At 36.8% G+C, this 22,189-nt stretch overlaps 1 protein-coding gene across 1 annotated transcript in view; it reads left to right on the top strand.

Moving 5' to 3' along the window:
• The window catches only part of TMC1 (transmembrane channel like 1), a 163,012-nt gene that overhangs the window by 41,754 nt on the left and 99,069 nt on the right, over positions 1 to 22,189 (top strand). The window contains exons 2-4 of the mRNA XM_005887852.2: positions 10,371 to 10,449; positions 12,637 to 12,684; positions 18,072 to 18,234. Of these exons, the coding sequence (XP_005887914.1) occupies positions 10,371 to 10,449; positions 12,637 to 12,684; positions 18,072 to 18,234 (290 nt within the window). The remainder of the gene's footprint in view (positions 1 to 10,370; positions 10,450 to 12,636; positions 12,685 to 18,071; positions 18,235 to 22,189) is intronic.

The following is a 22,189-nucleotide window of genomic DNA, read 5'->3' as shown; positions in this document are numbered from 1 at the left end:
CCATTTTGAACTAACTGAAATTTATATAACTCCGCCTAAGAATAGCGGAATATGCATTATTTTCAAGTAGATATAGAACATTTAGCAAGATAAACCATATTCTAAGTTATAAATAAATCTCAATATATTTGAAGAGATTCAAATTGTACTAAGTATATTCTCTGGCTACAGTAGAAGAATTAAACTAGAACTCAGTAGCAAAAGACTTATCTGGAACCCCCAAAATTTGGAAAGTAAATATCACACTTTTAAATGACCCTTGGGTCAAATAAGAAAGCAAAACAGAAATTAGAAAGTGTTTTGAACTGAATTACAATAAACATATAGGATTTAAAAAAATTTTGGAAACTGCTAAAACAGTATTTAAAGGAAAATTTGTAGCATTATACACCTGTATTAGAAAAAAAGGAAAGGTCTCAAATCAGTGATCTCAGTTTCTACTTTAAGAAACCAAAAGGAACAGAAGAGTAAATAAAACTCAAAATAAGGAAAAGAAAGTAAGTAGTAAAGGCTGGAGCTAAAATCAACGGAAGATAAAAACAATAGAGAAATTGACACTAATAATTTGTGTTTTGAGAAAATCAATAAAATTGATAAACTTCTGTCCAGATTAATCAGGAATTTATCAAGGGTAAATAATTTTAATTAAATATAGTTATTCACCTAGTAGAAGACAGAAATGAGAGAAGCAACATCTCTACAAATCCTATTGATACTGAAAGATATAATAAGGCAATATTATGAACAACTGATGCTGAAGCTGAAGCTCCAGTACTTTGGCCACCAGATGGAAACAGCTGACTCATTAGAAAAGCTCCTGAGGCTTGGAAAGGTTGAAGGCAGGAGGAGAAGCGGACGACAGAGGCCAAGATGGTTGGATGGCATCACCGACTCAATGGACATGAGTTTGAGCAAGCTCCGGAAGATGGTGAAGGACAGGGAAGCCTGGTGTGCTGCAGTCCATGGGGTCGCAAAGAGTTGAACACGACTGAGTGACTGAACAACAACAATGAACAACTCATGACAAGAAATTGACAACTTAGGTAAATTGTACAAATTACTTGTATGATAGCCTGCTAAACCTGACTCAAGAAGAGATAGATAACCTGAATAGAAATTGAATTTACTTTTTAAAACTGATCCACAAAAGAATATTTGGCCAACCAAATAGATGGTTGAGAATAATGCAGGGGCTATAAAGAGAAATATAGGATTCTGAAATTTTCCTTGAGGCTTTTAAAACTCCCTTTCTCTCTCTCTCCCTCTCTTCCACATACACACACACGCTTTCACAGTGACGTCTCATGACACATGAGACAGGATGTGAAACTGAGCAGTTCTGATGAATGTCTGAGTGATAAGATCTCACCTCTAAGAGCAAAGAGCTGAGAGGCTATTCTGGCTCTGTAAGACCTAGAAACTAGTTTCTTGGGGAATACCTGATTACATTAGGTAGGCCAAATAGCTTCTGAGGCTACCATTACAGTTTTAGCCCTACCTTCAACTGCCTGAAAAAAATGTATTATACTAGATTAGGAAACTGATTTAGGATGTGGTTTGTCTCAATAATCAAAGTAAGTCCATTTTATGGAAAGAAAAGCAAGGAATGATGGGAATTTGAAAATGTAATGAGCACCTGAATTTATTTGTTTTTCTTTTAAAGGGGTTTCTTTTAATCAGCATCAGCTTTCTCTCCTGCCTCCCACCTGGCTGTCATAGGACTGAATTTAGATCTTAATATTTGACCACTGCCCTTCTCTGTAAGAAGTAATAGTTACAATCATAGTCCCAACCTTCTGGCATTTAATCAAGATAAAATTGATTACCTTTAACTGAAAACAAAAAAATCACTTATAATCAGGATGCTGATTCCAATTTTTAGTAGACTTAGCAGACTGTCAGGTACTTACTGAGTGCTCCTCATACTGCTTCTCTCTTTTCTGTTGCTGCTGCTGCTGCTAAGTCGCTTCAGTCGTGTCTGACTCTCTGCAACCCCATAAATGGCAGCCCACCAGGCTCCGCCGTCCCTGGGATTCTCCAGTCAAGAACACTGTTGCTACATAGTCCTAATAGTTTGTCCTCTGGATGCCAGAGTACTGACAAGAAAGGAATTTGGAAGCTGAGTAAGAAAGGATATAAAAATCTCTCATTCCGAAGTCCACAGACTTCTATCTTTTTGTATGAAACTAATTTTCTGTGTCACTGAAAGATGGTTACTCACAATGACTATTGGTCCCTTGCTTTTTGTTCAACTTAAACCTGTGCTACAAGCGCTCCAATTATTGACAAGCAAAAACTGGCTAATGAAATTGACTATTGGCTCAGACAGCATGACTTTCAACATTGGCTGGCATCATAAACAGGTGTGGTGAGGAGTAAAGCTAAGAGTATCAAGAGACAGAAAGTTTGGGTCAAATTTTATTCCTTGTTTTCATCTTTTGGTGATTAGTCTTAAATATAATCTCAGACTGAACATTGTGGCAATTTTCTTACTTGCAGAGTGCGAGATATTAAAGTAAAGGTCAAAGTCGTTGTATCTTCCTGTGTTCCTAGAATTTTAGGTGAAAGATGCAAAATTTTTGTTTATGCATAAAAGCATTTGAACCGTCCTTGTAGATTACTATAACTTTTGCTATGTGTGAGGCACTATATTATGTGCCTGCATATTACATTTAGTTCTCCTTCCTTTCTCTAAGACATAGAGAATTTAAATGAATTATCCAAAGTTACGGCATAAAATTGTGGCAGAGCCAAAACTCAAATATGAGTTTGTCTGACTTAAAACCTCAGGCTCTTTCTACTAGAGCCAGCTGCCAACTATGTGAATGCAATAGTCTTAGGAACCCAAATGAGCATAAATCCTTCTTTTTTGCTCCTATTTTTCAGTAGTAGGCCAGTGATAGAAATAAACTTTGTTCTTTATGACCATGATCTTGAAGGAATTGGAATTAATACAAATGGAATTAAGTAGTGAAATGTGTTCATTTGTATTGATTAATGTTCTGCCTATTTCCAGAAATATTTGAAGAAATGTTGCAAAAATCGAATATCCTGAAAGTCCTAATGAGCATAATCTCACTCTCTTATGAACTCTAATAGATATTTATAGAGTTCTAATATCTAATAGATATTTATAATAGACATTTATGCTTGTATGTCTCTGGGGAACTTGCCATTATATCTTGTGTTATTGTTTCTAGTGTTTGTCTAATTCCATCAAGATGACCCTGAAGGCAGATACTCTTTGTATTAGGATTCTTTAGAGAAGCAGACCAATAGTTCTCTCTCTCTTACATCTGATTTCATGAAGTTCACTTCTAAGAAGCATTACTTCACTTAACAAATCATCTAGTGTTAGTTTGAGGTAGAGATGGCTGAAGTACTTCTGACTAGTCTTTTGGATGTTAAAACTTCATTCTACCATTGTGGATTACTAACTAGAGTACTCAGATGTTAACCAACTGCCCTTAGGATATAAATGAACACATATATCACATTTTATGTGAGCTATTTTAATAAAATGACAGACTACCTACAAATTACTTAAGTGTTTGGTCTTATTGAATATTATAAATTGAGTCTGTGAGGAAGAAATTGGCATGGGTGGATAGTTGATTTCAATACTTACAAATTCCTAAGTGTATTAAGTCATTCAGTCATATCTGACTCTTTGTGACCCCATGGACTGTAGCCTGACAGGCTCCTCTGTCCATAGGATTCTCCAGGCAAGAACACTGGAGTGGGTTGCCATTTCCTTCTCCTGGAGATCTTCCTGACCCAGGGATTGAACCCAGGTTTCCTGCATTCCCAGGGAAGCCCAGGTGGCTCAGATCATAAAGAATTTGCCTGAAGTGCGGGAGACCTGGGTCTGATCACTGGATCTGGAAGATCCCCTAGAGAAGGGATGGCTACTCACTCTAGTATTCTTGCCTGGAGACTTTCATGGACAGAGGAGCCTGGCAGCTATATAAACTCCTGAGGACACCTAGAATTCAGAATTCTTTTTCATTAACTGATGACTGCTAAGTCGCTTCAGTCGTGTCCGACTCTTCGCGACCCCGTGGACTGCAGCCCACCAGGCTCCTCCGTCCATGGGATTTTCCAGGCAAGAGTACTGGAGTCGGGTGCCATTGCCTTCTCCATTGTTATCTAATATCCCAAGTCCTATAATGTGTAATTGTTCCCAAACAGCTAAAGAGCAGAAAAAAGAATGATTCATTCTAGTCAATGACTTACTTTTTCTAAGGAAAAATAAATTATTTCATCCTTAATCCTATTAATATTTTGTCAGAGAAACAAATTTTAAATTTCAGAAAATAAATTCAGTTCTAAGCTGCCCTCATTTTCTTTTTTCTGCCTGTCTTGTTGGAGCCCTTCTCTCACCATTCAGCTTTCATCCTGACTCTCTGCCCCCAGTGCCTTTTGTTCTTTAGAAGATACTCATTAACATTTGCTAATGTATGCTAATGAGTATTAATTAGCATCTTCTGTGTGAACAAAGGCTGGTGCTAAGAAGGATGGGTAGAGACTGTATAGAGTTCAGTCAGCCTTGCTTCAGACTTCTTTATGCTCTGAGAACAATCATCTTTCAGTTGTTTCATAGTTTTTTGTTTGTTTTGTTTTGTTTGTTTACCCATGAATCCGGACAACCCTTCTTCTTCATGACTGGGAATATTACAGATATTTCATGGGTGACAGAAAGATTCCTTTTTGTTCTAAGCAATCCAAGGATATAGAAGCAAAGTCGTCAAGGGTGTATAACACACTATTTTCATTGGGTTAATAGCCACAAAAACTCACACAGGAGAATGTATTTTCACTTTAGCACATTTATTTACAGCAGTTGCCCTTTGTCATGGTAATTGTAGTGTGAGAGCACACACTCTGAATATATGTTATGACAGCATAGTTAAATAAGAAATGTCCTTCCCCAAAAAATAATCTAAATGCAAAGAAGAAGAAAGACACCACTTACTTTTTTGTAACTATAGAGAGCTCTAATGCCTTTGTAAATACCTATTTATTTCCTGGATATAGTTAAAATAAAGTCAACCCTCCAAACCACATAGAATAAGAGTTGCTTTGTTCTTTCTGTAGACCATGGTGTCAGGAAATATTTGATTGCAGCTTTTTGCAAACACTCCTGTATATATTTTGCCATTTGAAGAACGATGATTCATCATTTCATATTTGTACTTGACAGTTCAGGGGTGAGTGGTAGAATTTAGAATACCAGCTACCCATTTCACTCAGCCTGTTTAATTTTAATGTTATATACTATGGAAACAGAAGGAAAAAGTGCCAAAAAATTTGGTGTGCATCCTCTCTTATTTTATCTTTGTTTTGAGTGAATTTTCTATTTTTCTCTTTGTTTATCTCAGGGTTGTCTCTCTGGAACCTTGTGGTAAAATGTGTTTCTCCATAGACTTAATTCTCTTCCATTTGGCAAATACAATATTTTATATTGTGTTTTTAATAAAGCAGGCATCAGCAGCTATTTATTTTCTATTTCTTAAGGGCCACAGAGCCTTAAAAATAAATATAATTCAAAAGGAAAGACATTAGAGAATGACAGTTACTAGAGGCAGTGATATATATTTTTTTGCCTGCCCCCCTCCCTCCTTAGGTGAGTCTTAACAAAAACCAAAATTCTTCTTCTTTTTTTGTGATTTTGTAACCACAAATGTAAAATAACTATTTAGTATCTCCAAGATATTATAATGTTTGAAAATATAACCAGTCTTTTGGCATTTATTATACAAATTTCCATTAGTGTATTGTTGAACGTATGCACCCCATGATTTTTTCAGTGGTTTTATAGAAGACCTTATGATTTTAAGGTTTTTAATGGTATTAAGGAAAGATGCTGGCACCTGGAGAAAGAATATCAGCCTAGGTCTGTCAAATTAAACCTTTTCCCAGGATACCTTACTGACAGTTGTGTAATGATCTCATTCTGCTATTACCACTTCAGAGGATTTTTTAAAATGTCTTATAGTTTACCAGTTCATTAACGTATTTGATTGATCTAATAGCTAAATAATTATTCTTTTTACTCTGTGGCTTCCAGAATATCATGCTCAAGTCCATGACATGAAGGATTTCAGGTTGTTATAAACAAATGTCCTGAATATCTTTTTGAGTGCATGTGTGCTAAGTTACTTAAATCATGTCTGACTCTCTACAATCCTATGTTCTGTAGCCCGCCAGGCTCCTGTGTCCATAGGATTCTTCTGGCAAGAATACTGGAGTGGGTTGCTGTGCCCTCATGCAGGGGATCTTCCCAACCCAGGGACTGAACCTGAGTCTTTTATGTCTCCTGCATTGGCAGGCAGGTTCTTTACCACTGGCACCACCTGGGAAGCCTGAATATTTTCTTATCCTGACCTAAAACTAGTAAAAATAAATGGAGCTGCTGAGTTAAACTGAATCAGATCTTGTATCCTTGGTAGGTGATATATGAGAAGAAGAAAGATCACATTCCATCATTTTTGTTCACTTTCATGGACAGTGGCTTCCATTACCTACTTAACATCCACCAATGATAGTGTTTTGATAAATTAATGGAAGCCGAGTGCTGGGCCACTCTCTGTAGGGGAAATGATATCTCAATACGGTTTGGTGATTTCATCTAGTCAGATTAAACTCCTGAACTTCAACAGTTGCTACTTAACCTATTTTCCCTAGAGCCTCCTATCTCTTTTTCTTGCATCTCTACCCTCCCAGTTACCCAGGCCAAAATCCTTGGAATTATCCTTGATTCTTCTCTTCCTCTCACATCCCACATCATACCACATACTGATGACATGGGTTCTTCACTGAAGACTTGGAAATGTGCTTGTTATGGCATGGATTAATGTCTGTCTCAGGGCAGTTTAGTCTGAGCTAAAAGGTTAATTTTTATATTTTAATTTATTTTTAAATTTTTTCTTAAATAATACAATTCTAATTGTATTAATGAGCAGTTTCTTACCATTTTGCAGGCGGACATGAAAGTGTGTGTATATGCCCAGTTTTGATAAAGGCAGTGCTTTTGTTTTAAATAGACCATTCAGATATGACCTAAATCAAATCCCTTATGATTATACAGTGGAAGTGAGAAATAGATTTAAGGGCCTAGATCTGATAGATAGAGTGCCTGATGAACTATGGAATGAGGTTTGTGACATTGTACAGGAGACAGGGATCAAGACCATTCCCATGGAAAAGAAATGCAAAAAAGCAAAATGGCTGTCTGGGGAGGTCTTACAAATAGCTGTGAAAAGAAGAGAAGCGAAAAGCAAAGGAGAAAATGAAAGATATAAGCATCTGAATGCAGAGTTCCAAAGAATAGCAAGAAGAGATAAGAAAGCCTTCTTCAGCAATCAATGCAAAGAAATAGACGAAAACAACAGAATGGGAAAGACTAGAGATCTCTTCAAGATGACTAGAGATACCAAGGGAACAGTTCATGCAAAGATGGGCTCGATAAAGGACAGAAATGGTATGGACCTAATAGAAGCAGAAGATATTAAGAAGAGGTGGCAAGAATACACACAACTGTACAAAAAAGAGCTTCATGACCCAGATAATCACAATGGTGTGATCACTGACCTAGAGCCAGACATCCTGGAATGTGAAGTCAAGTGGGCCTTAGAAAGCATCACTACAAACAAAGCTAGTGGAGGTGATGGAATTCCAGTTGAGCTATTCCAAATCCTGAAAGATGATGCTGTGAAAGTGCTGCACTCAATATGACAGCAAATTTGGAAAACTCAGCAGTGGCTACAGGACTGGAAAAGGTCAGTTTTCATTCCAATCCCAAAGAAAGGCAATGCCAAAGAAGGCTCAAACTACTGCACAATTGCACTCATCTCACACGCTAGTAAAGTAATGCTCAAAATTCTCCAAGCCAGGCTTCAGCAATATGTGAACCATGAACTTCCCAGATGTTCAAGCTGGTTTTAGAAAAGGCAGAGGAACCACAGATCAAATTGCCAACATCCGCTGGATCATGGAAAAAGCAAGAGAGTTCCAGAAAAACATCTATTTCTGCTTTCTTGACTATGCCAAAGCCTTTAACTGTGTGGATCACAATAAACTGTGGAAAATTCTGAAAGAGATGGGAATACCAGACCACTTGACCTGCTTCTTGAGAAACCTATACGCAGGTCAGGAAACAACAGTTAGAACTGGACATGGAACAACAGACTGGTTCCAAATAGGAAAAGGAGTTCATCAAGGCTGTATATTGTCACCCTGCTTATTTAACTTATATGCAGAGTACATCATGAGAAATGCTGGACTGGAAGAAACACAAGCTGGAATCAAGATTGCAGAGAGAAATATCAATAACCTCAGATATGCAGATGACACCACCCTTATGGCAGAAAGTGAAGAGGAACTCAAAAGCCTCTTGATGAAAGTGAAAGTGGAGAGTGAAAAAGTTGGCTTAAAGCTCAACATTCAGAAAATGAAGATCATGGCATCTGGTCCCACCACTTCATGGGAAATAGATGGGGAAACAGTGGAAACAGTGTCAGACTTTATATTTCTGGGCTCCAAAATCACTGCAGATGGTGACTGCAGCCATGAAATTAAAAGACGCTTGCTCCTTGGAAGGAAAATTATGACTAACCTAGATAGCATATTCAAAAGCAGAGACATTACTTTGCCAACAATGGTTCGTCTAGTCAGGGCTATAGTTTTTCCTGTGGTCATGTATGGACGTGAGAGTTGGACTGTGAAGAAGGCTGAGCACCGAAGAATTGATGCTTTTGAACTGTGGTATTGGAGAAGACTCTTGAGTGTCCCTTGAACTGCAATGAGATCCAACCAGTCCATTGTGAAGGAGATCAGCCCTGGGATTTCTTTGGAAAGAATGATGCTAAAGCTGAAACTCCAGTACTTTGGCCACCTCATGCGAAGAGTTGACTCATTGGAAGAGACTCTGATGCTGGGAGGGATTGGGGGCAAGAGGAGAAGGGGACGACAGAGGATGAGATGGCTGGATGGCATCACTGACTTGATGGACATGAGTCTCAGTGAACTCCGGGAGTTGGTGATGGACAAGGAGGTCTGGTGTGCTGTGATTCATGGAGTTGCAAAGAGTCGGACATGACTGAGCGACTGATCTGATTGTATGTAACTTTTTACATCATTTTTCATTTTTCCATTTTTAAAAGGTTATACTCCGTTTACAGTTATTATGAAATATTAACTGTATTCCCTTGAAATGTACCCCATTTATATGGGAAGAACTGATGTTGACATTTGCTCATACACAAAGGAACCCTAAACAAATAACACTAGTACATTGCTAATATGGAGAAGGACATGGCAATCCACTCCAGGACTCTTGCCTGGAAAATCCCATGGACGAAGGAGCCTGGAAGCCACTGTCCATGGGGTCACAAAGAGTCGGACCCGACAGAATGACTTCACTCACTCACATTGCTAATAAACATAACTAGTACATTGCTGGAATAACCCAAGTAAACTAGATAAGATATTCATACCTAAACTTGAATCTTATTGTTATAAAGTCGTTCTTTTGCATCAAATAGCTAGACTCCTTAAGTACTATCACTTTTCCTCTATAGTCTACAAACTCCTAGTCCAGAACGCTTTGCTCTATGCTGCTGCTGCTGCTGCTAAGTCACTTCAGTCATGTCCCACTCTGTGCGACCCCATAGATGGCAGTCCACCAGGCTCCCCCATTCTATAGACCCTTGTAAATGCACAATAAATGCTAACTGAATAAATGAATTTTCAGTTTCCAAAGGAATGAGCTGGTGCTACAGTAATCCCTTCATGAGCTAAATGTGGGTCAGAGGAACAGGTGATATCATTCAGCTCTTTCAGCTACTTGGCCACTCTGATCCTGAAGAACCATACAATATTTTCAGTGCTATAGACTGAAAAAGAGAGCCTGGAACAATATTGACTTTTCTGAACGATTCCAGTGCCTCTAAAATGTGACATTTTGCTGTTGTTTCCTTTTACTATTTCTAATTACTGGGTCTATTTGCATGAAATGAGGATCTGGGTTGCCTAGGAGTTCATCTGCTCCTATTTCATATTCTACTCTTAAATAAGCATACTTTGGTGTAGTCTTGCTTGCTGCCTTCAACATTTAGACAGGACCCCCCACCCCCACCCCCAAATGTCCCACTCTCCTCCCATCACTCCCCAGGAGAAAGGTTATTTTTAAAGTACATAATCAATAGGCTTTGGGAAACATCCAGAACATGAGAAGGTCATATGATTGGGAGCAAGCTACCAGGGATTGCTGAGAGAAGGGATGGCAACAAGCCATGCCAAAAATTGTCTGAGGGGGGAAAGACAGTCTGTAACTCGCATTTAAATGTTCTGAGTTATTCTTTGCACAGGGTTTTGTTTGGGAGGGGCTTCTTAGCTTGGTTCTTCAGCATTACTTTGAGTTTCAGGAGATGCAGATCAGCATTGACAGTAGCTTTTCAGACTAAATAGTGTTACATTAAAATCAAGCTTCCTCTGAGGCTCTTGATGGTCTTCAATCTCCTGGTCATGGTGCTGCTATTTAGTTCCTGATGCTGATGCTGCCTTTGCTGAGGGTTTGAATCAAGAATAAACCAATTGTGGTCACAATACCTATAAAAACAATGGCTCCGTAGCTCCTGACTCAACTGCCAGACAAAAGAAACACTGCTAAACAAAGAATGCACCTACTGAGAATGTGTAGATGATCATGCACAGATGAGTATCGCTATTGGAGAGTCACCTCAAGAGGAACAAAGAGGCTATTTCTGCAATACTGTCCATTACATCACTCAGAAACCATAGCTCTTTTTTTCTTCTCTACTTGCAACCACAGCAGAGTTATCTCCCCTTATGCAGTTTTACTTAATGGCAATTTGTAACTATCCTTCCTGTACCTTAGAAGATGACCCATGACTCCAGCCCTGCATTTTCTCTCTTCTTAGCAGAGGAAATTGATTTGTCACTCATCTCCTTGGCTTGGGACATTTCATTTTGCTGTTTTTGTTTAATAGGATTGTAATCCTTCCTAAAGATTTGCTTGTATCTCTATTTATTTAGTATTTTCCTCCATTTCATTATTTAACTTTAATCATGTCTAGTGAGTTGATTATTAAAAATCAGTTTAGTATTTTGTGTGATTTTTTGCTTTGAGTATGCATGGTGCAAAAGAGGCTGTGTGTCAGCCTTTGCTATTTGTCCTCAGCTGTTCCTATATTATGCCACTGATCAGACCTTGGTCTAAGGCTAATCTTATATCATTAAGTTGCCTTCCTAAGTGAATTCCTCTTTGACTGAAGAAATTTGGTGGTAGCATTAATTGCAAGTAAAGACCATGACTTATTGTTGAATATAAAATATCTTCTGAGAAGTGTCTGTTGTCACCATTGTGAACTCTCAGTAGTGACATAAAGACTTTTGTCCCCTGCAGATCCAGTTACAGCCAGTGACAAAGGCATATGTCCACTCTGAATAAAAGAACACTTATTTTCCTATTCCTTGGCTGACATTGAGTGATAACATTTTTGCATATCGTAAAAATTTTTATGCATATGCTGTTTAAAGGCAAAAAGTGCTTTTACAATAATCTTCTTTGTGAATAGAATTTAAACTCTGTATGTGCTGCCTTTTCAATATGCCTGTCAAGCTCTGAATAATAACCTTTGACAGTGCTGAGCAGAAACAAAACCAGAGGTTGTTTCCTCTGTTCACAGCAGCATTGTTTATTATCTTTGCTGTTTTGGACTTAGGCTCATCCACCTTAAATAAAATATGTAAATTAATATTTTAAATGAGTTACTAAACTGTGCTTTAAGCAAATAGTCTGCTCTGATTTTTGCCATGGCAAGTCACAGATCTTTGTCTCTGGCTGACTCAACCTGTGATGAACAGATAGTAGTTGACAAGGGGAAAAATCTGCCAATTAATATATTTTCTGATATTATGGTACCATTAAAATTTTATAAAACTTGTATATGCCTTTATAAAAATGGAGCTAATCTGAAAACAAGACCCTAAGGATGAGGGGAGGAATAAACAGAAAAAACATTCTTTGTCTTTAAAGAACTATTAAATCACCTATCTCCACATTGTCAAGGTAAGTCATATATGGAAAAATTTAGGCTGCATATAATATGTATAGAAATAATTAAAATAGGAAATATCAACTTTTAAGCATTTTTGAAAAGTTCTTTGACACTGGGTAGCTGGTTAGAATGAAATATTCTCTATTTTAATAAGTTAATTTGGTTATAATAACCAAATGGTTTGTGCATGTGAATACAGCTTTGCTAACAACTTTCTTTATCATACAATGAAATGACCCAACAAACCCTAAGTTGACTTACTGCAGAATAGAATTTATTTTGGTTGAAGTTATTTTGAATTGAACTGACAGGCTTATGATTGACATGTTTTGCAAATTGTCGAAGGTGATGAAGCAGGAAGTCTTTGCACAACACTCTATAAGATGCTATAGCTGTATATCTTTAATAAACAATGTTCATTTTGACAAGTTCATTGAAAAAATATATTAACTGCACAGAAAACTTTACAATGAAAGTAACAACAGTAAAAACCAGTTATTAACAATTGTGCTGTCATTTAAAGAATTGCTATATTTTTTTCTTTCCTCAACAGTGCAAATCCAAGTGGAGGAGAAAGAAGATGATACTGAGGAAAGTTCAAGTAAGTGGGGATGGACCCAGTTGGGATATGTTTCCTGTGGAATTTCAGTGAATTTAGGGGATTTGTTCTCTTATCTTGTGGGAATATGCGACCCTATGCAAACACAGGAGCACATGTGGATGACTTTCAATGGTCTTACAAGAGCGATCAAGTCCATCTGATAGACTCTTCACTTGAGAGTCCATTCAACTGGCAAAACACACATTCCACCTAATTTATAAATTGCTCATCATTAGCAAAGGAGAAGAGGAAAGGTATAAACATCTGAATGCAGAGTTCCAAAGAATAGCAAGAAGAGATAAGAAAGCCTTCTTCAGCGATCAATGCAAAGAAATAGACGAAAACAACAGAATGGGAAAGACTAGGGATCTCTTCAAGAAAATCAGAAATACCAAAGGAACATCTCATGCAAAGATGGGCTCGATAAAGGACAGAAATGGTATGGACCTAACAGAAGCAGAAGATATTAAGAAGAGGTGGCAAGAATACACAGAAGAACTGTACAAAAAAGAGCTTCACGACCCAGATAATCACGATGGTGTGATCACTGACCTAGAGCCAGACATCCTGGAATGTGAAGTCAAGTGGGCCTTAGAAAGCATCACTACAAACAAAGCTAGTGGAGGTGATGGAATTCCAGTTGAGCTATTCCAAATCCTGAAAGATGATGCTGTGAAAGTGCTGCACTCAATATGACAGCAAATTTGGAAAACTCAGCAGTGGCCACAGGACTGGAAAAGGTCAGTTTTCATTCCAATCCCAAAGAAAGGCAATGCCAAAGAAGGCTCAAACTACCGCACAATTGCACTCATCTCACACGCTAGTAAAGTAATGCTCAAAATTCTCCAAGCCAGGCTTCAGCAATATGTGAACCATGAACTTCCTGATGTTCAAGCTGGTTTTAGAAAAGGCAGAGGAACCAGAGATCAAATTGCCAACATCCACTGGATCATGGGAAAAGCAAGAGAGTTCCAGAAAAACATCTATTTCTGCTTTCTTGACTATGCCAAAGCCTTTGACTGTGTGGATCACAATAAACTGTGGAAAATTCTGAAAGAGATGGAAATACCAGACCACCTGACCTGCCTCTTGATAAACCTATATGCAGGTCAGGAAGCAACAGTTAGAAGTGGACATGGAACAACAGACTGGTTCCAGAGTTCGTCAAGGCTGTATATTGTCACCCTGTTTATTTAACTTATATGCAGAGTACATCATGAGAAACGCTGGACTGGAAGAAACACAAGCTGGAATCAAGATTGCAGAGAGAAATATCAATAACCTCAGATATGCAGATGACACCACCCTTATGGCAGAAAGTGAAGAGGAACTCAAAAGCCTCTTGATGAAAGTGAAAGTGGAGAGTGAAAAAGTTGGCTTAAAGCTCAACATACAGAAAACAAAGATCATGGCATCCGGTTCCAACACTTCATGGCAAATAGATGGGGAAACAGTGGAAACAGTGGCAGACTTTATTTTTCTGGGCTCCAAAATCACTGCAGATGGTGACTGCAGCCATTAAATTAAAAGACGCTTACTCCTTGGAAGGAAAGTTATGACCAACCTAGATAGCATATTCAAAAGCAGAGACATTACTTTGCCAACAAAGGTCCATCTAGTCAAGGCTATGGTTTTTCCTGTGGTCATGTATGGACGTGAGAGTTGGACTGTGAAGAAGGCTGAGAGCCGAAGAATTGATGCTTTTGAACTGTGGTGTTGGAGAAGACTCTTGAGAGTCCCTTGGACTGCAAGGAGATCCAACCAGTCCATTGTGAAGGAGATCAGCCCTGGGATTTCTTTGGAAGGAATGATGCTAAAGCTGAAACTCCAGTACTTTGGCCACCTCATGCGAAGAGTTGACTCATTGGAAAAGACTCTGATGCTGGGAGGGATTGGGGGCAAGAGGAGAAGGGGACGACAGAGGATGAGATGGCTGGATGGCATCACTGACTCGATGGACGTGAGTCTCAGTGAACTCCGGGAGTTGGTGATGGACAGGGAGGCCTGGCGTGCTGAGGTTCATGGGGTCGCAAAGAGTCAGACACGACTGAGCGACTGCTCTGATCTGATCTGAAGTGGATGGTGGTCCAGAAAATTTTGCTTTTTTATTTCTTTACTATTTTCTTTGTTAAAATGTTTTCCCTTAGGTTGAATCTATTACAATATAACAGATTGGCCTTTTTGACTAAAGTGATCAGGTTGTTGAATAAAAATGAATAACTGTTCTTTTGAATTCATGAATATTTTGTCTAAATTGCCCTGTTGTTTTTACTTTGAATAGGTTCAGCTCAAGAGCCTGAATTGTGACCCATTCCTAGGCATGCAAACCACTCATGGACAAGAACAGAGAAAGATTATTTTATGAGCTAAAGTTTTGAGTTGATCAAAACTGAAAGTGCAGCATTTCAAGGAGAGTTCAATTAGAGAATACATCAACACCATCAGTTAAAAACCTGAGCCCAATATGACAGCCAGTGAATGTTCATGGTGACCGTTGTTTTCATTAATTTGGTACATTCTGCATGTAAACAGCCCAGAGTCTCACACAGATCCTACAGGCTCTGACTTGACTACTATAGGGGAGGAAAAGTAATTTTTCCTTTACCCGTCTGAGTTTCTTAACTGATACTCCTATGGTCTAAGACAGTTTAACAAGAAAACCAAACCAAAACAGAAGTTTATTAACACATACACCTCATGTATACATGGATGATACCCAGAAAAAAACTGAGTAATTGTGTGAGGTGGCTTAACATTTAGACTTAAATGCCATCTAAATAGGGAAAAGTGAGGGGTATGTAGGTCTCTTGGGAGAGAATAAGTTTTAAGAGGATAGATAGGCGGTATGATAGTTTGTGATACAATATGTCTGCATGTGGTGCTGACCTAGTCTCCTCTATAGAACACTTCTATAGCGGTCCTTGGGGACGAAATCCCTGGGGAGGGGATTTATGACAATTGAGTTCCTTTAGGAAGCTCTGTTTTCAGGCAGACAAGAGGAATTCAGAGAAAATCTCTTTCTGCCTTTGCTGTTTTTCAAGTGCCACATCTCAAAATAGTCAATACACTGAGGTGGCATATTTTGGGGTGTTATATTCTGAATGTCTTTCTGAGGTGGTATATTCTGCTACCTTTCAAAACTAAATTGAGCCCATTCCAAAAGGTAATGTTTATGTAAATCCACATTTAGTAGGCAACTGTAAAAACACTTCTTTTTTTAAGAATTTGAATATTTGGAAACTAGTGAAAACACTAAAGATAGCCTTTTTGTCCTAAGTGCTAAAAGATAAATATAATGATATACTTTTCATCCATGGTAAAACTCTGCAAGTTTAATATCTTAGCTTTAATGTAAAATATACTAAAATGCAGAATACCAAGTGGCTTCTTGAATTTTTGAGTTATTTGAGGGTGAAATTGTTTCTCAGTTCCTATGAGGCCCTTGTTCTTTCTATGATTAGTGACTAAAATGAACAATAAAGGCTGGGTAGATTTTCAAAATGCCAGAGTGGGGTTTGAATCATGCAACATCTGCCACAGTATTTAATAAATTTTTGGTCTTGATGACAAGAGTACAGTTTTCAAAACCTAATTAGAAAAGTTATTCTCCTGTTTCTCTGTGCTAGTCAAACTTTAGTAATATTGGTAATGTTTAGATCTTATTTAGATTTGGAATATCAATTAAAGTTTAATAAGTAATGTTAAAAAGAACAAAATTTATAAAAAAATAAAATGACACACACTATGTAAAAATGAACATATTTAACTAATAAATGAGGAATCTGGTGAGCTATTTATAGCAGTTACCAATTCAAAGGAAAATTTAAAGAACAGATTCATTTATAGATCAGGAATATTGAACTGATTGTGTAAGTGAAGACATGACTGTTTTGTGGGGGTTTTTTTTCTTTCCTTTCTTTTTTGGTGGTGGAAAGTTATCTGCACTGAGTTTACTTGCTTGTCTACGGACAAGAACTATTTTCCATTGCTATCTAGTGATCTACAATTTACAAAGTTACAAGATAGCTTCCATAGAATTAGCATCAGACAACATAAAAGGGTATGGTACAGACATTTCATAGTTTTCCATTAAAGCACAATTTTTTCCCTATAGTAGCTTCTATTTAAAAAGATAGTGATAATTACGAGTAATATTTGTTTTTTAATAATAATTAACTCTAAATATCAGAAGTTAAAAAGCAAAAGTGAAGGTGAAGTAGGATTGTCTGTCATAAACAGTGAAGGAAGGAACTGAATTCTCCTCCTACTCTTTACTGGAAAGCTTCCAAAGAAGTTATGGACATGTGAGGCATTAATTGTCAGTTGGTGAATAAAATAAAATAATATTATTTCTCTCAATCTTGTATTAAATTTATTAGTTATCTATTTCTAATCAAAAAGATAGAATGATCAAGCAAAGTTATTTACTATCAATTTCATCTAAGGAAGAGAAAGAAATTTAGGAAAAATAAGTATTTGAAGTTAAGAATGAAAATGATTTTACATAAAATAGATAAGCAACAAGGATTTACCAGGTAACACAGGGAGCTGTATTTAATATCTTGTAAAAACCTATAATGGGAAATAATCTACAATATATATATATTTTTATATATATATATATAAAACTGAACCAGTTGCAGTACACCCAAACAAGTAATATAATATTGTAAATCAACTATGTTTCAAGTTTTTTAAAAAAGTTAAAAAGAAAAGAATGAGAATGATTTGAATTAGAAAGGTATTTGAATTATGTCAAGGCATAAATTAATTTCTTCAAAATTATTTTAATTTATAGCATTTCCTTGCATTCTTATCATTTGTTCTAAGATAGAAGTAATATTAACACATAGTGATTAAACACTCAACCCTTATGTATTGAATTGATAATCTACAATTTGAATTATGTCAAGGTATAAATTAATTTCTTCAAAATTATTCTAGTTTATAGCATCTCCTTGCATTCTTATCATTTGTTCTAAGATAGAAGTAATATTAGCACATAGTGATTAAACACTCCACCCTTATGTATTGAGTTGATAATCTACAAACTTGGTCTGAGAGGTCATGGTATGATATTAAACTCCCAAGTCATCTAGTTATGCAAGTAAATGAAGGCTGGAATTCTAAGCATATTAGAATTGGGGGATTGATACTCACTTATTTGAGTAGCTAAACCACAAGAATGAGAATGTAGATAAGTGTATTTAAGTGGCAGACTATGAAATATATATGGCATGGTGCATTTTATCTTGATATGACAAATGTCTAGATTATGGTTTCAGAGGTGTGACAATGATAATTAAAAAGTAAGAATACATTTGGTATCGGGAAAGCACTTTTCTGAAACTACTCACTGAAGCATTAACTGCTGTGTTTAGGCGAAGAGGAAGAGGAGGAAAACAAACTACCTCGAAGACAGAGCTTGAGACCAAAGAGGAAACGGACCAGGGATGTTATCAATGAAGATGATCCAGAACCTGAACCAGAGGATGAAGAAACAAGGAAGGCCAGAGAGAAAGAGAGAAGGAGGAGGTTAAAGAGAGGAGCGTAAGTTAGTTCTGATCTATAATTGACATTCTTTTTCATTCAAAAGTGCCTGATGCGGAAAGATCACTCTTTAGGCACTCCCTAGCCTTAAAATTGGTAATTAAAACTACTTTCAGAAAAACAAGCTTAGTCTGATGCCACCATTTTATTCCACTTAGTTAAATGTATTTTAATATTAAAATAGAATTTTTAAATGAATATATATTGAGAATGGACTTATGAGAGATTTCCTTATGAGAGATCTAAATTGTCATGGGTCATTAACATATTATAGTTAATTTAAATATTTTAAAGTTATTCCGTTAGTTAAATGCATCGTTAATGAAGTTAAATGAAAAACTTATAAACATGATCCCAAATCACGTATCTTACAGAGCAGGAGTTGGAAAACTATGGTTAATTTCAACCTAAGAGCCAAGAATGGTTCTTATCATTTTAATAAAACTGTAATTTAAAAAAAAAAAACACAAAGAGGAATATGGGACAGAGCTGTATGTAGCTCCCAAAGTCTAAAGTATTAACTATCTGTCCCTACAGAGGATTAGATTGTCCTTTCCTTTTTAATATAACTCTATGACTTTCACTTCTAGCAGGCCAATGATTTTCTGATTGCTACCTTTGTCTAGAGTAATATATTAAATGCTGTTTAGGGAAAAAATTCAAGAAAGTAATTTTCTGGTTTTTGCTTCCTGGAAAATGGCAGATGGCAGGAAGGTGGAAAAACTGTGTATGTGAAACTCATTTACTAATAGGAAACCTAGGCCACTTGGACAGGATTCAAGAGAATAACTCCTCTGCCACCCTTAGGTGGGGCATGGGAATCACCATGAGGTGATAGGCTCTGTCCTCTGAAACAGTCCTAGAACTTTAAATGCTGAGAAACTTTCCAAGATTTCCTCCCAAGATGACACCTTGTGGTATTCAATAACTAACTATTATTTGTGAATATTTTATCAACAGAGAAGTTTAGCATTAGTTGATGATGGTTCCTTTTATTTATTTATTTATTTTTTGATTGTCATTTTCCTGTATTTATTGTTTATCTTTTTTTTTCATTTTTTTAGCTTCCTTTTTTTTTAATTTTATTTTATTTTTAAACTTCACATAATTGTATTAGTTTTGCCAAATATCAAAATGAATCCACCACAGGTATACATGTGTTCCCCATCCTGAACCCTCCTCCCTCCTCCCTCCCCATACCATCCCTCTGATGGTTCCTTTTACAATAAGAGTAACCCCACCCATTTCTTCATTGTATTTTTGTTGACTTAAGGTTTTAAATCTCTCTCTTACTCTTCTTTATCCTTCTCTTCCTTTTTCTCCCTCTCCCCAATCTCCTCTTCTTTCTTCTATCCTTGAATACTAAGACATCACCTGCTTTCTGTTTTACTCTGATATTTTTTATGTCTATCTTCAAGTATTTTTATGTTTCATTCTTTTCAAAAACAAAACACCCTTTTAAGTTTCATGTCTTATTATGATTGTTATTTCTATTATTAGGTAGTAATATTTCCTACTAGCAAAGGTGATGCTTTCTGACAGTGGTATTTCATTGAGGAAACATCACCAATAGACATATAAATGATATAGATTGTGTTCCAGAATTTACCTTTTCCTCTCCACCTGTGCTTCAGAGATGTCGCTTTTAAAAGATGACTCAGATGGGAATTCCTTTGCTTTCTTGGTCTGCTCAAGGGCCTCCTGTCAAGGCTCAACCTCTAGAAATAGGACCATGTGAATCAACTGGGTCTTGGCCCCTGTTACCTGGGGCAATCTTGTCCCTGTGACAGGGTCTGTCCTTAGCTGGTCCCACTCTCATCCTGATTCTGAGAAGCCAGAAGCACCCGTCTCCCATCCTCCCTTCTCCTCTGCAGAACCAGTCTTGACTAAAATGAATTTTCTCTCCATAGGTTTTGTAAATTATATTATTATCGCCATAATTTTTACAACTATTTTAAATAATATAAATTACTTATGATGATTGACAGTTCTGATCACTATTTCAGGGTCCATATTCCATTGTTCACTTTGAAGATAAGCCCTTCTGTTTTTAAGAAAATGTATTAGCAAATATGTTTTGAGAAAGATTAGTAGGCAAATCATGGCACATTTATTTAGGTTAACTAATTCATGATCTTCTTTTATTTAAATTTTCATGTAAAACACCTTAGGGAATTTTTCTTGCGCTGAAAAAACATTTGAAAACAACTAAATCCAAGGTTGTAATGTTAACTGTCTTTGGAGGTGGTTAACAAAAACTGCCTTGTTTGGCATTTTGAAGTATTTCTAATAATATTATATGCTTTTCTTGACCCAGTTTTAAGTGAATAAGTAATACGTTTATAGCAGTGAGAAATTCAGCACATTATGCCTCCTTTTTCCTAACAACTGTTGTTTAAATAAATCAAAACTAAGATAGAAAGCCATTCTTACACAAATTAGCCCTACATTTTAGAAGCAAAGCATGCCTGTGCTACACTTTTTTAATATGATTAGCACTTTCTTTGAGTGGTTCCTGGAAAAGCTGTTTCCCTGTAATGCAATGTTTAATCATGCATTATTATATTTAAATTATACAAAAAATGTAATATCTTAACTACCTGCATATTTGAAGGTAATTTAGCTGAGAACAACTATACATTGTAGCACAGCATGATCTTACTGGAGCAATCGACAATTAACAACACAAAGATTAAAAATATACCAGTCTGAGATCTTTTAGTGTAGGAATAAATATCTTTCCATAACTTGGAAGACATTGTTATATTTTATTTTAGTGTACTTGTTGGTAATCCTGTCATCCAGAAAAATTCTGTACATAAACATTTATTTAATAAATATTTATTCAGCTCCACTTCTGTCAAAGATAATTTGCTAATTTCTTTGGAAGATATGGATATGAATGTGAAATTGCCTCCATTCTCTACAAATTAATAACATAGTAAGGGAGAGGCCACTTAGACACAATTATTATGAAATAAGGCTGTATAAATGTGCCAGGGAAGTAAAAAGTGATTTAGAGTCTTAAAGAAAACTATCTCGTAAGGACAATCAGAAAAGGGTATTGAAGACATTTCATATGATTTTTGAAGGAGTCATAGAATCTGAATATGTTAAACATGTAAAGTACTGGGTTTAAGACAGCAGGAAACTACATAATTAGTATTTAGGAACGTAGAGAAATGTAGAGAAATAAGCTTTAATTACATGGTAAATCCAAACATGAAATAGATCATTCTTTCATTCTGTGTAAGTATTTTGTTATCCTTGTACAGCACCATAGGATTTTATATGTATGTATGCTTAATCGCTCAATCTTGTCCGACTCAGCAACCATATGGATGGTAGCCTGCCAGGCTCCTCTGTCCATGGGGATTCTCCAGGCAAGAATACTGGAGTGGGTTGCCATACCCTCCTCCAGGGGAGCTTCCCAAGTCAGGGATCAAACCCAGGTCTCATGCATTGCGGGAGGATTCTTTATCATCTGAGCTACCAGGGAAGGATTTTATATAATAAACATCAAATGTTTAAAATAGAAACAACTTAACGACATTCAGAGTTGTATCTTAGTATGAGTGCACTTCCATAGCTCACTTAAACCAGGATTACTATTCTAAGAAAAATATCTTAATTGGTTAAAAAAAAACCCAAGCAAGCTATCAATGACAGATGTTATTTTACAGGGTTAATTAAATTTCTGTTTCAGTAACCATGACCTGATTAAAAACTCTGGTGGTAGTTTAGTTGCTAAGTCGTGTCCAACTCTTTGCGACCCCATGAATTGCAGCACGCCAGGCTTCCCTGTCCATCACCAGCTCCCAGAGTTCACCCAAACTCTTGTCCATTGAGTCGGTGATGCCATCCAGCCATCTCATCCTCTGTCGTCCCCTTCTCCTCCTGCCCCCAATCCCTCCCAGCATCAGAGTCTTCTCCAGTGAATCAGTTTTTTGCATGA

This window comes from Bos mutus, chromosome 8, assembly GCF_027580195.1.
Source record: "Bos mutus isolate GX-2022 chromosome 8, NWIPB_WYAK_1.1, whole genome shotgun sequence".
NCBI classification, from domain to species: domain Eukaryota; kingdom Metazoa; phylum Chordata; class Mammalia; order Artiodactyla; family Bovidae; genus Bos; species Bos mutus.
The sequence above is the reverse complement of the archived record's forward strand: the minus strand, read 5'-3'. Positions and strand labels throughout refer to the sequence as shown.